Source organism: Callorhinus ursinus, unplaced genomic scaffold (assembly GCF_003265705.2).
Source record: "Callorhinus ursinus isolate GAN/ISIS: 27379988/994484 unplaced genomic scaffold, GSC_fseal_2.0 scaffold23, whole genome shotgun sequence".
In the NCBI taxonomy this organism is placed as follows: Eukaryota; Metazoa; Chordata; class Mammalia; order Carnivora; family Otariidae; genus Callorhinus; species Callorhinus ursinus.
This window is the reverse complement of record NW_027397085.1, coordinates 6,578,385-6,591,358: the sequence shown is the minus strand read 5'-3', so window position 1 is coordinate 6,591,358 and position 12,974 is coordinate 6,578,385. Positions and strand designations below refer to the sequence as shown.

General features: G+C 39.3%; 1 protein-coding gene across 1 annotated transcript in view; it reads left to right on the top strand.

The window, feature by feature from the left end:
• Nucleotides 1–1,363: 1,363 nt before the first annotated feature.
• Nucleotides 1,364–12,974, top strand: part of FCHO2 (FCH and mu domain containing endocytic adaptor 2) — a 108,499-nt gene continuing 96,888 nt past the window's right edge. The window contains exon 1 of the mRNA XM_073905269.1: nucleotides 1,364–1,487. Within this exon, the coding sequence (XP_073761370.1) occupies nucleotides 1,455–1,487 (33 nt within the window). The 5' untranslated portion in view covers nucleotides 1,364–1,454. The remainder of the gene's footprint in view (nucleotides 1,488–12,974) is intronic.

Sequence of the window (12,974 nt, the reverse complement as noted above, 5' to 3'; positions counted from 1 at the left end):
ATTCCCAATTCAACAAATACTTGACAGTTTCATCCATGTGCAAGGCATTGTGTGGTTTTTGCTTTTGAGGATGAAAATCTTTTCCACCAAGAAACACATGACATAGTGTTCATTATGTCTGAAGTCACAAGATCTGAGAAGGTGGTGATGTGTGTATATAGTTAAAGCTACACTAGGGTGCCTGGGTGGCTCATTCGTTAAGCGTCTGTCTTCGGCTCAGGTCATGATCCCAGGATCCTGGGATCGAGCCCCACATTGGGCTCCCTGCTCCGCAGGAAGCATGCTTCTCCCTCTCCCACTCCCGCTGCTTGTGTTCCCTCTCTTGCTGTGTCTCTCTCTGTCAAGTAAATAAGATCTTTAAAAAAAGAAAAATAAAGCAACACTAAATCTATTAGTTGGGCTTGGTTTCAAGAACTGCAGACTTCGGATTGAGCTAACCTGGTGACAGTGAACTTGAGACCTCTCCACAAGGGTTTAATTATTTTCCCCTAATCTCTGGAAAGCAAGGCATGATAAGGGGATTTAGTTTATGTTATGTCAGGACGTGTTTAAACTTGTTTCTTTTTCCAAAATGTACAAGTTGCTAAGAGAACTAGGGACTTAAATGAACAAGTCCTGGAAAAGACCTTTTTTTTTTTTTTTTTTTTTAACTGCTTGGGTCAGGGAAATTCGTTCGTTTCGGGTCATGCTCCTGCCTGCCTCCGGCCGGCCTGCCCGGTGTCCTAGGGGCGTGCTAGAAGTCAGCGGCTTCGGCCAGGAATTTGGTGCCTGGGTCTCGCGCTGCTCCAGAAGACTCTCAGGCGACACTGGGCGTTTCCTCCTTTTCCGGCCTCGGAAAGTTTTGTTTTGGTTCTTAGATCCCTGTCAAGGAAAGGCACCCTATTGACCAAAGGTTTCCCAGTCTCCTCCCGGTGGCCAGAAGCCAAATTTCCCCCATCCCAGCTAGACCAGCCTTGGTCCCTTCAAGATCCTCCAAGGCCAGGAAAGCGCGTCTTGCGTAGAGGAAGAGAGGAAGCAGCCTGGCTGCCGTATCCACTGCCGTTGGCCGGCCCTTTTCTTCGCTCATCCCTGGGCCAGTACCCAGCGTACCGCAAAGGGTGCGGGCAGTCTCGTCTGTGACTCCTCAAGTACCCGGTTCTCCACCATTCCCAAGAGAATACTCAATTTGGCCGCGCCCGCGCGGGGGAGAGGGGAAGGTTACTAAAAAAATCCAGGGATGGGACGAAGAGCGCATGCGCAACCAGGCAGTGGCGTTCAAGAGTTCGCCCGGCGGCAGCAGCCGCTAGGTGGCGCATGCGCCCTGGAGGGTGCGGGCTGGTCTCCGGGAAGAAGGCGGCAGTGGCGGTGGCGGCGGCGGCGGCGGTGGGGAAAGGCGGGGGCGCCGTGGGGGCCGGGCCCGTGTTTACACAGCGGCGGGCGGGCGCGGACGCGAAACCTGGCGCGGCGGCAGCAGGATGGTCATGGCGCATTTCGTCGAGAATTTTTGGGTAAGGGCAGGAAATTGGGTTTTGGGGTACGAAGCTTTCTCCGCGTGACCTCGGCCTGTGTGCGCTCCGGGCGGCGGCGTTGGCGGCCGCGGCGGCGGCGGCGAAGGCTCCGCGATAAGGGCTAGTGTCCTCGGACCGCCGCCGGCTGGGTCCCGCCTGGATGAAGCCGGGCGAGCGCCGGGTCTCGCAGGCTCGCAGCCCCTGCGGGGGGTTGAGGACTGTCAGCGCGGCCCCTCAGCCCGCGGCGGGGACGCCTAGGGGCCGCCCGCCGCCCGCGCTGGGACAAAGCGCCGGATGGGGCGGGAGACAGGACCCGGCCCCGCCGGAGGCTCTGGGCGCCCGGCGCGCTCCACGGCTCGGACGCGGCCGCCGGGCCCAAGGCGCGGCCGCCTCCCGCTGCGCGCTGCCGGCGAGCGCCGGCCGGAGCCGGGCGGAGGGGGCTCACCTCCGTCCCGCACCGCAGCCCCCATCTTAGCCCTTTTGCCCCCCACTGTTTCCACACGGAATCCCTTGCGGGCTTGGCCTGGATCAGCACTTCCTCTCGGCCTCGCAGCTCGGCTCTTTGGTCTGCGCCCAGGACTTTGCCTCTGGGCCTGTTCACAAAGCGTATAAAAGTTGAATTTAACGTAACAGGATTCCTTGGGCTTAAATGCACGTAGACTTCCCCTCGTGCCCTGTGCTCCTTCCCTTTCCTCATTCTTTCCACACCCCTTCTCTTAACTCGGTATTAGTATTAGGTGGTTCTTTGAGAATGACTTCCAGTCACCGTGTGGAGTGTTTTTCTGCAGTTATTGTTTGTTGTAATGGAAGTGCAGTTCAGCCGAGTGCGGGAAAAGTAGCATGTTTACCCCGGTATCTTGGGTGAATCTCATTTTAGGTCCTGACAGCTGCAAGTACTACAGTTCCATTTTAGTTCACATTTAGAAATAATTAAAGGAGTGATCTTTCAGTGAAGAAGAGGTGTGTCTTAAATTCTTATTTCTAAGTGTATCACGTGTGGACTTAGTAATCAAATCAGTTCATAGTTGTCTTGAGTGATTCTTGTTTTCCGTAAGCGACATAAGTACGAGACATTAGGTTTTTCTTTAAAAAATAGCTTTGTAAAGTTACAGTTCCCATACTATACAGTACACTCAGTTCAGTGTACAATTCAGGGGTTTTTCTTATGTGCAGTCACATCACCACGATCAATTTAGAACAATATCATTGCCTCAGAAAGAATCGCTGTATTCATTAGCAGTCATTACCTCTTTGGCCCTTAACTCAGCCTAGGCAGTTTACTAATCTAGGCATTTCCGCCTCGATAGATTGGTCTCTTTTGGACATATCAGGTAAATGGGATCATACGTGTTATCCTTCGTGATTGGCTTCTTTTCCTTAGCATGCTTCCACACTTCATCCGTGATGTAGCATGTATCAGTACTTCATTACATTTTATGGCCAAACATTCCATTGTGTGTGTATCCCACATTTTATCTGTTCATCAGTGATAGACGTTTGGTTGTTTCCACTTTTTGGCTATTACGAATAGTACTGCTATGAACATTTTTATACAGGTTTTTGTGTGGAAATATGTTTTCATTTCTTTTGGGAATGGAATTGCTGGGTCATATTGTTACTCTTTAACATTTTGAAAAACTGCCAAACTGTTTTCCAAAGTGACTGCATGGTTTACAATCCCACTAACAATGTAAAAATGTTCCAATTTTTCTGCATGCTGGACAACACTTGTTATCGGTCTTTTTTATTATAGTGGATGGGTGTGAAGTAAAACCTCATTGTGGGTTTGATTTCCATTTCTCTGATGGCTAATGAGCATCTATTCATATTTTTTTTGGAGAAATATCTTTTTAGATTCACTGCCCATTTTTAGATTAGGTTGTGTTCTTATTATTGAGTTGTAAGTTTTTGTATATTCTGGGTAATCTTTTATCAGATATATGATTTTGTAAACATTTTCTTCTATTTTGTGGGCTGTCGTTTTTTCCTTGATGGTGTCCTTTTTTAAAAAATTTATCAATTTGTTTTAAAAATTATTTTTAATAGATGACATATAACATGTTTCAGGTGTACAGCATTCAACAATTACATATATTATGACATGCTCACCAGTGTAAGTGCCATTAGTTTCTTACAGTATTACAGTATTATTGACTATTGCCTATGCCGTACTTTTCATCCTCGTGACTTATTTTATAACAGTAGGATTGTACCTCTTAATCATCTATTTCACCTACCCCGCCCCGCAACCACCAGTTTTTTCTCTTTATTTGTGAGTGTTTTTGTTCATTTGTTTTGTTTTTTAGATTCCATATATAAGTGAAATCATATGGTATTTGTCTTTTTTCTGTCTGACTTGCTTCACTTAGCATAATATACTCTGGGTCCATCCGTGTCAGAGATGGCAAGATTTCATTCTTTTTTTTATGGCTGAGTACTCCATTGTGTATGTATAGCACATCTCCTTTATTCATCTGTGGATGGACACTTAGGTTGCTTCCATATTCTTGGTGATTGCTGCAGTAGACATAGGGGTCACGTATCTTTTTGAATTCGTGCTTTCATTTTCTTCAGGTACATACCCAGAGGTGGAAATACTGGATTGTATGGTATTTCATTTCTATTTTTAATTTTTTGAGGAACCTCCGTATTATTTTCCACAGTGGTTGCACAAATTTACATTCTCACCAACAGCGTGTGACTTCCCTTTTCTCCACGACCTTGCCGACACTTGTTATTTCTTTTTGATAGTAGCCATTCCAACTGGTGTGAGGTAATTTGATATTGTCCTTTGAAGCATCAAAGTTTTTAATTTAGATGAAGTCCAGTTTATTTGTTATTACTTATGCTTTTATTGTTCTATCTTAAGAAGTTTTTCCTAACCCACGGTCACAAAGATTTACTCGTGTTTTTTTCTACGGGTTTTATAGTTTTAGCTCTTATATTTAGGCCTATGATCCATTTGAAGTCAGTTTTTGTGTTGTGGTGCCAGGAGGAGGTTCAGCTTCATTCTTTTGCATGGATATGTAGTCTCAATACCTTTGTTGAAGGGCTGTTCTTTCTCTGTTAAATAATCTTGGCACCCTTGTCAAAAATCAGTTGACCATAGATAATATGGCTTTATTTCTTGATTTTCAGTTGTATTCCATTGTCTGTCCTTACACTAGTCCTACAATATTTTGATTACGGTGTCTTTGTAGTAAGTTTGGCATCAGGAAGTGAGAGTCTTCCAGATTCGGTCTTTTTTTTCAAGGTTATTTTGCCTATTCTAGGTCACTTGCATTTCTGTATGAATTTTAGGTGTAGCCTATCAACTTAATTAATTAGTTAATTTAAGTATAGTTGATGTGTATAACCGATCAATTTTAGACTTCAGGTTTTAGGCAATTTATAAAACTATTAATTGGATTTTAAATTGGCATCCCAAAATGTTTTGCTTTTTTTTTAAGTTTTTATTTTTTTTTATTTATTTAAGTGATCTCTACACCCCATGTGGTGTTCAAACTCATGACCCCAAGATGAATCATGCTCTTCCAACTGAGCCAGCCAGGCGCCCCTCGAATGTTTTCTGATGGATGAATGTGTTCTTGGGGCTCCTGGGTGGCTCAGTCAATTAAGCGATTAAGCATCTGCCTTCAGCTCAGGTCATAATCCCAGGGTCCTGGGATCGAGTTCTACATCAGGCTCCTTGCTCAGCGTGGAGTCCGCTTCCCCCTCTGCCTGCCGCTCCCCCTGCTTGTGTGCGCTTGCATGCACTTTCTCTCACAGATAAATAAATAAAATCTTAACAGAAAAGAATGTGTTCTTGATGCTTGCTAAGTTAATTCCAAATTGTATATTAAGATTTTTTCAGAAAGTGAAGCATAGTTTACTGCAAATTGTGCATTAACATTTTAAAGTTATCTTTTGTTTCTGTTACTTGAGCTGTGAACATAGCCTTGCCTAATGATTTTAACTATTACGAATAATGCTTTCTACAAACATTCTTGTACCAGTTTTTGGGTGCCCCTTGTCCCTCTTAAGGGAGGAATAGGAATCAATTTGGATATCTGAAATCTAGAGAATATTCCTAGTCTAATTTATGTTTTTGTCTTTGCCTTCACTTCCCCAACTATTGAATACAAACAGTTAAAAATAGATTGCATTTTATTTACTTCCAAGCCTGGAATTGGGGCTGAAAGCTCTAATTTGGAGCTTTATAAAAAATTCCAGGGGCACCTGGGTGGCTCAGTCGTTAAGCATCTGCCTTCAGCTCAGGTCATGATCCCAGGATCCTGGGATCAAGCCCCGCATCAGGCTCCCTGCGCGGCGGGAGGCCTGCTTCTCCCTCTCTCACTCCCCCTGCTTGTGTTCCCTCTCTTGCTGTCTCTCTCTGTCAAATAAATAAATAAATAAATCTTAAAAAAAAAAAAAAATGTTCCGAAGGAGGACTAAATGAACTGGGGAAGACTAGGAACAGGAACTAAATAACTTCTGAGAATTTGATAGTTGTCTAAGACAACTTAAAAATGTACACATTTTAGGATCATTTATAATTTCTTAAAATAGAGAAATTACAATATTAGTTTCACTTTTCTCCCCTAATATTTAAAGTAGCACTGTCGGGACAAATAAAACTTGTCAAAGTGAGGTAATGGGAAACTTTAAAGTTTCTAACCAAACAACCTATTAATTGTTGTTTTCCCTACATATAAAAAGATAAACCTTTTTGTTGTGGCATTTGTTAGAGGAAAGTTTGAATCATTCAAATTATTTTCAAGCCCTTTTGAAAGTAGCACATCCTGCCTTTTTCTTTAAAGTATAGTTTTTCTTAACTAAAACGGTATGCTACATTACGAATTAATATTATACTTTGAAGAGAAAAATGTATTTAAGACTTCCTACACAACAGGTGTTTTGTTGCTGATAAGTCATTTTTTGCCACAAAGTATAGTGCCTTTGATAATTAAGTTGAAAGTGTTTTTTCTTTTCCACTAAAATTGGATAACAAAATTAATTTTGATAGCAGAAATCCACACTATTGCCTTAGTATATAAAAACAGTTGTTAGTCCTTCAAAAGATAGTGTAACTTTAAAAAAATTTTTTGCAGATATTAGTGTCTCTGTATACTGTTTCTCAGAGTAGGGTACTAATTTATAATGCTCTTGAGATTGTCTATGTTAGCATTGCACTATAGTAACTAAAATGGCTTTCTGTTTTTATTTAAACCCAGGTTATTTAATTGAGGAGTTAAATTTTTTAAAAATTTATTTTTTTAAATTCCAGTGTGATTAACATACAGTGTTACATTAGCTTCAGGTGTACAGTATACTGATTCAACAATTCTATACATTACTCAGTGCTCATCTTGGTAAGTGTACTTTTTATCCCCCTCCCCCATTTCCCCCGTCCCCACACCCACCTCCCCTCTGGTACCCAGCAGTTGTTCTCTATAATTAAGAGTCTATTTTTTGGTTTCTTTCTTTCTTTCTTTGTTTTGTTTCTTAAATTCCACATACGAGTGAAATCATATGGTATTTGTCTTTCTCTGAGTTATTTCACCTAGCATTATACTCCCAAGATCCATCCACGTTTTTGTGAATGTAAAGATTTCATTCTTTTTTTATGGCTAAGTAATATTCCATTGTATATATCCATCTTCTTTTATCTGTTCATCTATAGAGATGGACCTTTGGGTTCCTTACATATTTTGGCTATTGTAAATAATGCTGCAATAAACATAGAGCTGCTGCATATATCTTTTTGAATTAGTATTTTCATATTCTTTGAGTAAATACCTAGTAGTGGAATTACTGGATTATATGGTAATTCTATTTTTAACTTTTTGAGGAATCTCCATAGGGTTTTCCATAGTGGCTGTAGCAGGTTGCATTCTCATCAGTAGTGCATGAGGGTTCCTTTTTCTCCACATCTTTGCCAACACTTGTTGTTTCTTGTGTTTTTGATTTTAGCCATTCTGACTGGTGTGAGGGGATAACTCATTGTTTTTTTTTAAGATTTTATTTTTTTATTTCCGAGAAAGAGAGTACATGAGTGGGAGGAAGGGCAGAGGGAGGAGGTTGCCCTAGCAGATTCTGCACCCAGCCCAGAGCCCGAAGCAGGGCTTGATCCCACAATCCGGAGACCATGACCTGAGCCGAAATCAAGAGTCGGATGCTCAACCGACTGAGCTACCCAGGCATCCTTCTCATTGTGGTTTGGATTTGTATTTTTCTGATGATGAGTGATATTGAGCATCTTCTCATGTGTCAGTGGCCATCTGTATATTTTCTCTGGAGAAATGTATGTTCGTGTCTTCTGATTTTTTAATTGGATTATTTGGGTTTTTTTGGTGTTGAGTTGTATTAAGTTCTTTATATATTTTGGATACTGACCTCTTAAATTTTTTTTTTAAGGAATGGATTTCATTGGTGATAATTATTTAAGGGGAAAAAAATAAAACATACCTGATTTAAACACCTTATAAATATTTTGTATAATAATCCTGATGTCTATAAAATATTAAGCATTCTCCCAAAGACATCAAGTATTCTTTAGCACATATCACATTGTAAGGAACTGACATTTTTAGTTAGGTGACCTTTTCCAAAAATTATTTCCAGTCAGCGTATCAAGAATGAAATAATTATCTTGGGTGTTTTTATCCTGAAGTATTTCTTTGTTTCTTGTCCTTATTTCTTTTATTGTTTAACCAGTACAGAAGTCTCTTTCCATTTGTCTGTTGGTTTCACTGGTATTGTCATGCTTTACTTTTAAATAAAATTGGAGCACTTGGTTATATATCCAGAATTTGATCCATCATTTACATGGATAAACTGGGAGGATTAAAATGTTTTTTAAAAACCTGGAATTGCTATAAGTAGGACTTTGAAGTGCAAAACATTGTATTTTTGCTTGATTTTTTAATCTAAATTTAGTATCCTAAATGAGATACTAACACCCATACACATACCCATACACACATATTCTTGGGGGTATATCCATATGCAAATTTAAATATATATATATATATATTTAGAAAATTAGTTGAGGTGATCATAGAAACCAAGAATATAGACTTTCTTTTTATTACTTGAAATTTCCAAATACTGCTTATGATATGATCCCATTGGGTGGTACACTGAAATTTAAGTACGTGTGTATGCATACTTACATATACACTAATTAACAGATTTGCAAAATTTACGTGGTTCAGTATTCAAAAAGTACCAAAGGGAAGACAGTATAAAATCTTTTTCTTTTTTCCCAGCCATCAGGATCTCCACAAAGGCAGTAGTTGTTACCAATTTCTTCTATGGCTTTCCAGAGATGATCTCTGTATAAACAAAGAAATTATATACACTAAATTAAAATGTGTTGTTGTTTACTTGTTAGCCAGTTAGCCATGCCCACATTGTTTTCAACTGCAACACGCTAGGAAAATGCAAACTACAGATTCATCTACGTTGGTTCAAGTAGACTTGACAGGTAGACATTATAAATTCATAGTATTTTATTTTATTTTTTTAAGATTTTATTTATTTATTTGACAGAGAGAGACACAGCGAGAGAGGGAATACAAGCAGCGGGAGTGGGAGAGGGAGAAGCAGGCTCCCTGTTAAGCAGGGAGCCCAACGTGGGGCTCGATCCCAGGACCCTGGATCATGACCTGAGCCAAAGGCAGACGCTTAACGACTGAGCCACCCAGGCGCCCCAAAATCATAGTATTTTAGGTAGCAGTAAATTTTATTGTGAGGCTCTTAGAATTTTGAAGGATGGAATGGTGGTTTGTTTTTTTTTTTTTTTTTTAAGATTTTATTTATTTATTTGAGAGAGAGAGAGTGAGAGATAGCACGAGAGGGAAGAGGGTCAGAGGGAGAAGCAGACTCCCTGCCGAGCAGGGAGCCCCATGCAGGACTCGATCCCGGGACTCCAGGATCATGACCTGAGCCGAAGGCAGTCGCTTAACCAACTGAGCCACCCAGTCGCCCTGTTTTGTATTTTTGCTTTAATTGTAGGAGAAAGTTGAAAGTGAGAAATTGATACTGATTTAGTCTGTGTAAATTAAATTCAGGGGAAGGATTTTAGAACATTGACATGGAAAGGATAAAAATTTGCTGTCTGGGTTATTTTGTAGCTCTGTACACTAAACCCTGGATGCTCTAATCCTTTCAGAACTACTTAAATTATTTAGGCAGAGGCATGGGAGAACAGGTATGCTTTATATCATCCTGCACATTTGGCTCGCATAAGCCTTTTGGAAGTAATTTTTTGAGTACTGTTTCTTGACGTTATCCATCCTGGTTTGACAGTTCTAAAACATTTAACAAAAGCACTCTAAGAAATCCATATAGAAATATGGGGCCATGGAGACGTAAAGGGAATAAGAGTTTTCACTTTACCTAGTGTGGAAAGATGAAAGAATACTACAGTTGTAAGAATGTTAGTAGCAGTTTGGTCCACAGAGATGAGCATAAGTTGGTCAGATGTGGGGGAGAAACAAAAACAGTACTACAGCAACTAAGACCTAAAATGGTAACTGTTGGTTAAGTTGTTGGAGCATGTTGCTGGGATGGTCAGATTGAGAGGACTGAATTGAGAAGTGATTAGTGAACTCTAAGATGAAGACACCCAAGTTCATTTAGTTCTATCAGGCACATGCCCCTTGATGGAATAGCAGGAATAAAGGTTATGGCAGATAGGAGAAGCATGTTTGCTTGCCTTTAGGGATCAGATGGGGAGGTACAGCGTCAGTATAGCAAACTGGAGACGCTGGACCTTAATACTAAGAAGTGTTAGTTTTCAGTTGGTTGAAACAAGAGCCAGTGACGATGGTTTTCCTTTTTAATTATAATCACTGTTATGTGATAGGTAGAACAGAAGGAGTACAGAAGAAAATTAAAATTATGTATAGCTTTTCCCTGTGTCCTCTAAGGTTTTCTTTAGAAATACAGCATGCACAGTGGGTTCTGCTGTATTCTGTAGCTTGGTATTTTTCAAATGATATTACCCTCAGGCATTTTTCTCATATGATTAAGTATTATTTGAAAATATTTTGCAGTGACTTGCATAGGTTTCCATGGAATAAATAGGTAATTTTTTAAACTCCTAAAAAACTTTGTTTTTTTTTAATTTATGAATTAGGAGATTTAACTATTAATATGAGCAAGATGTCAGTTTAAGAAGGTAGCCTTTACCTTTGAATGTGCAGATTGAAGAGTTTTTGAGAAAGCTGAAATTGTTATTTTTTATTTTGAGATTAATGAAAAGTATATTCATTTACAGTATATTACAGAAAATTTGAAAGTTATAAAACAAAAAAATTATCTCATAATTCTTGGCTTCTGCTGTTTTTGTTGAAGACACAATATCTTTTAGATGGCTTTTACGGATTTAACTTATTTCTGGAAGAGGTGATTTGAGAAAAATGGTTAAATGAGAAAAATGCTTGAACAGGTGAGTTGTAACTGAAGAGATTAGGGAGTATCTGAGGGGTTAGAACATAATTTCTTTAATGTAATAAGATCTGTTTCCTTCAGTCAACCAACAAATGTGTTTGAGTGACTTTTGTACCTGCAGCAAATAGTTCTGACTGCTGAACAGTGCTCATTTTACATCTTTAATCACTGTTTTCTGCTTTAAAAACATCTTGCCAATGGTTCTGTAGAATAGTTTTGATGATCATGTGTGAAAATTTCAGTGTATAAATAGAAGGTTGACTAGAAGAGATTGTAACTTGGGGTTAAATGTGCTATTTACTTATAGAAAAACTGCTTACATAAGAACTAGAGCAAAAGGAAAATGTAGAGTGGTAGGAAGTGATGATATTTATTACCTTTGAGGCGGTTTGAGGTTGAAAGGAAGGTTAGGCGTGTTATTTGCTGTTCACATGACAGCACCTTCTGACCCTTTGATCCCCTGCCAAAAATTTTTTTAAAAATTTAAAAAGGAACAAGGTAAAATAAACTTATCAATTCGTAGTCTGATTATACAGTATACACTATCTTCTACCTGTTTTCCAGCATCTTGGAGTCATTAGAAGTGAAAGGTATCAAGGCTTTTTGTTTTTAGTGTTTAATTTACCATTGCTCTTAAAAGGTTCTTTGGAGGAGAAGTTTCAAACCATTAGCTAAAATCTCTGGGATTTATAACTGTGTTTTTCCACTATTACTATTCATGGGTCTTAAAAACCGAGGTACATTAAACAGTTCCATTTTCGTTAAAATAGGAATTTCATTGCTTTGTTAATAGAGATTTTTTCTTCAAGTGGGAAGGTGTTAGGTTGTATTTTATATCTCTTTAAAAAAATTTTTAAGTATAAAGTGATGTTATAAAATCAACCAGAAGATGCCTTTGAGTTTCCAAAATAGGTTTGATGATGTATTCAGACTTTTTTTTAAAAGATTTTATTTATTTATTTATTTGAGAGAGAATGAGAGAGAGAGAGAGAGAGAGCACATGAGAGGGGGAAGGGTCAGAGGGAGAAGCAGACTCCCTGCCGAGCAGGGAGCCCGACGCGGGACCCAGATCCCGAGACTCCAGGATCATGACTGGAGCCGAAAGCAGTCGCCCAACCAGCCGAGCCACCCAGGCGCCCTGTATTCAGACTTTTTAACTTGAAATTTCAAGTATGTCTTGTAGATTCTAAATTAGACTAAAAAAAATCTGAATATTTCCAGTGACTTGGTGACCTTACTTACAACTTAATTATCTTTTTAGCTAAATTTCAGTTCAGTTGATAATGTAAGTGCAAAACCATGCATGTGTGATCTCATTTTTGTATTAAGTAACATGTACTATATGTATGGGAAAAGGAATCTGGATTGATAAATGTCAAACTGTTAAGTGTTGTCAAATTAGAGTGGTAGAAACAATAGGTCTTAAGAAGTTGGTTTTCTTAAAAGACTTGTACGATTCTGGACTAAACATCTTCAAAGGATGATAAGGGTTTTTTTTCTTTTCCCTACTTTCTATTAGGAATTATTTCAAAGATTTTTAATACTTGTTTATACAGGATTATAACAAGATTTTGTTTGCCCCAGGCCATAATCATTGGACTTTTATGAAAGTGCTACCTCTTTGTAAAGTGCATGGAGACCAGCAGGTAAAGGATCCTATCTTAGTGTAAATCTTCAAAATAATGGTCTTCCTTGTACCAGCAATGGTGTTAATAGCAGCTTTTGTCAGTTACTACTGCAAATCTCTCTGCAAGAATGAATTGATTGAAATAGATAAAAATATTTGCTCATGCCTTTGACAAGTTTATCGTGATATGTTTTATATATTGTGCAGTTCACTTACAGTGTACAGTTCAGTGGTTTTGGGTAATACAGATATATGCATCCATCATCACAATCAATTTTAAAACATTTTCATTACCTTAAAAAAGAAAACTTGTACCTTTTATCACCTCCTACCTCACAGCCCTCCTCCCTAGCAACCCACTCATCTACTTTCTATCTCAGCGTATTTGCTTATTCTGGACATTTCATATAAGTGGAATCCTA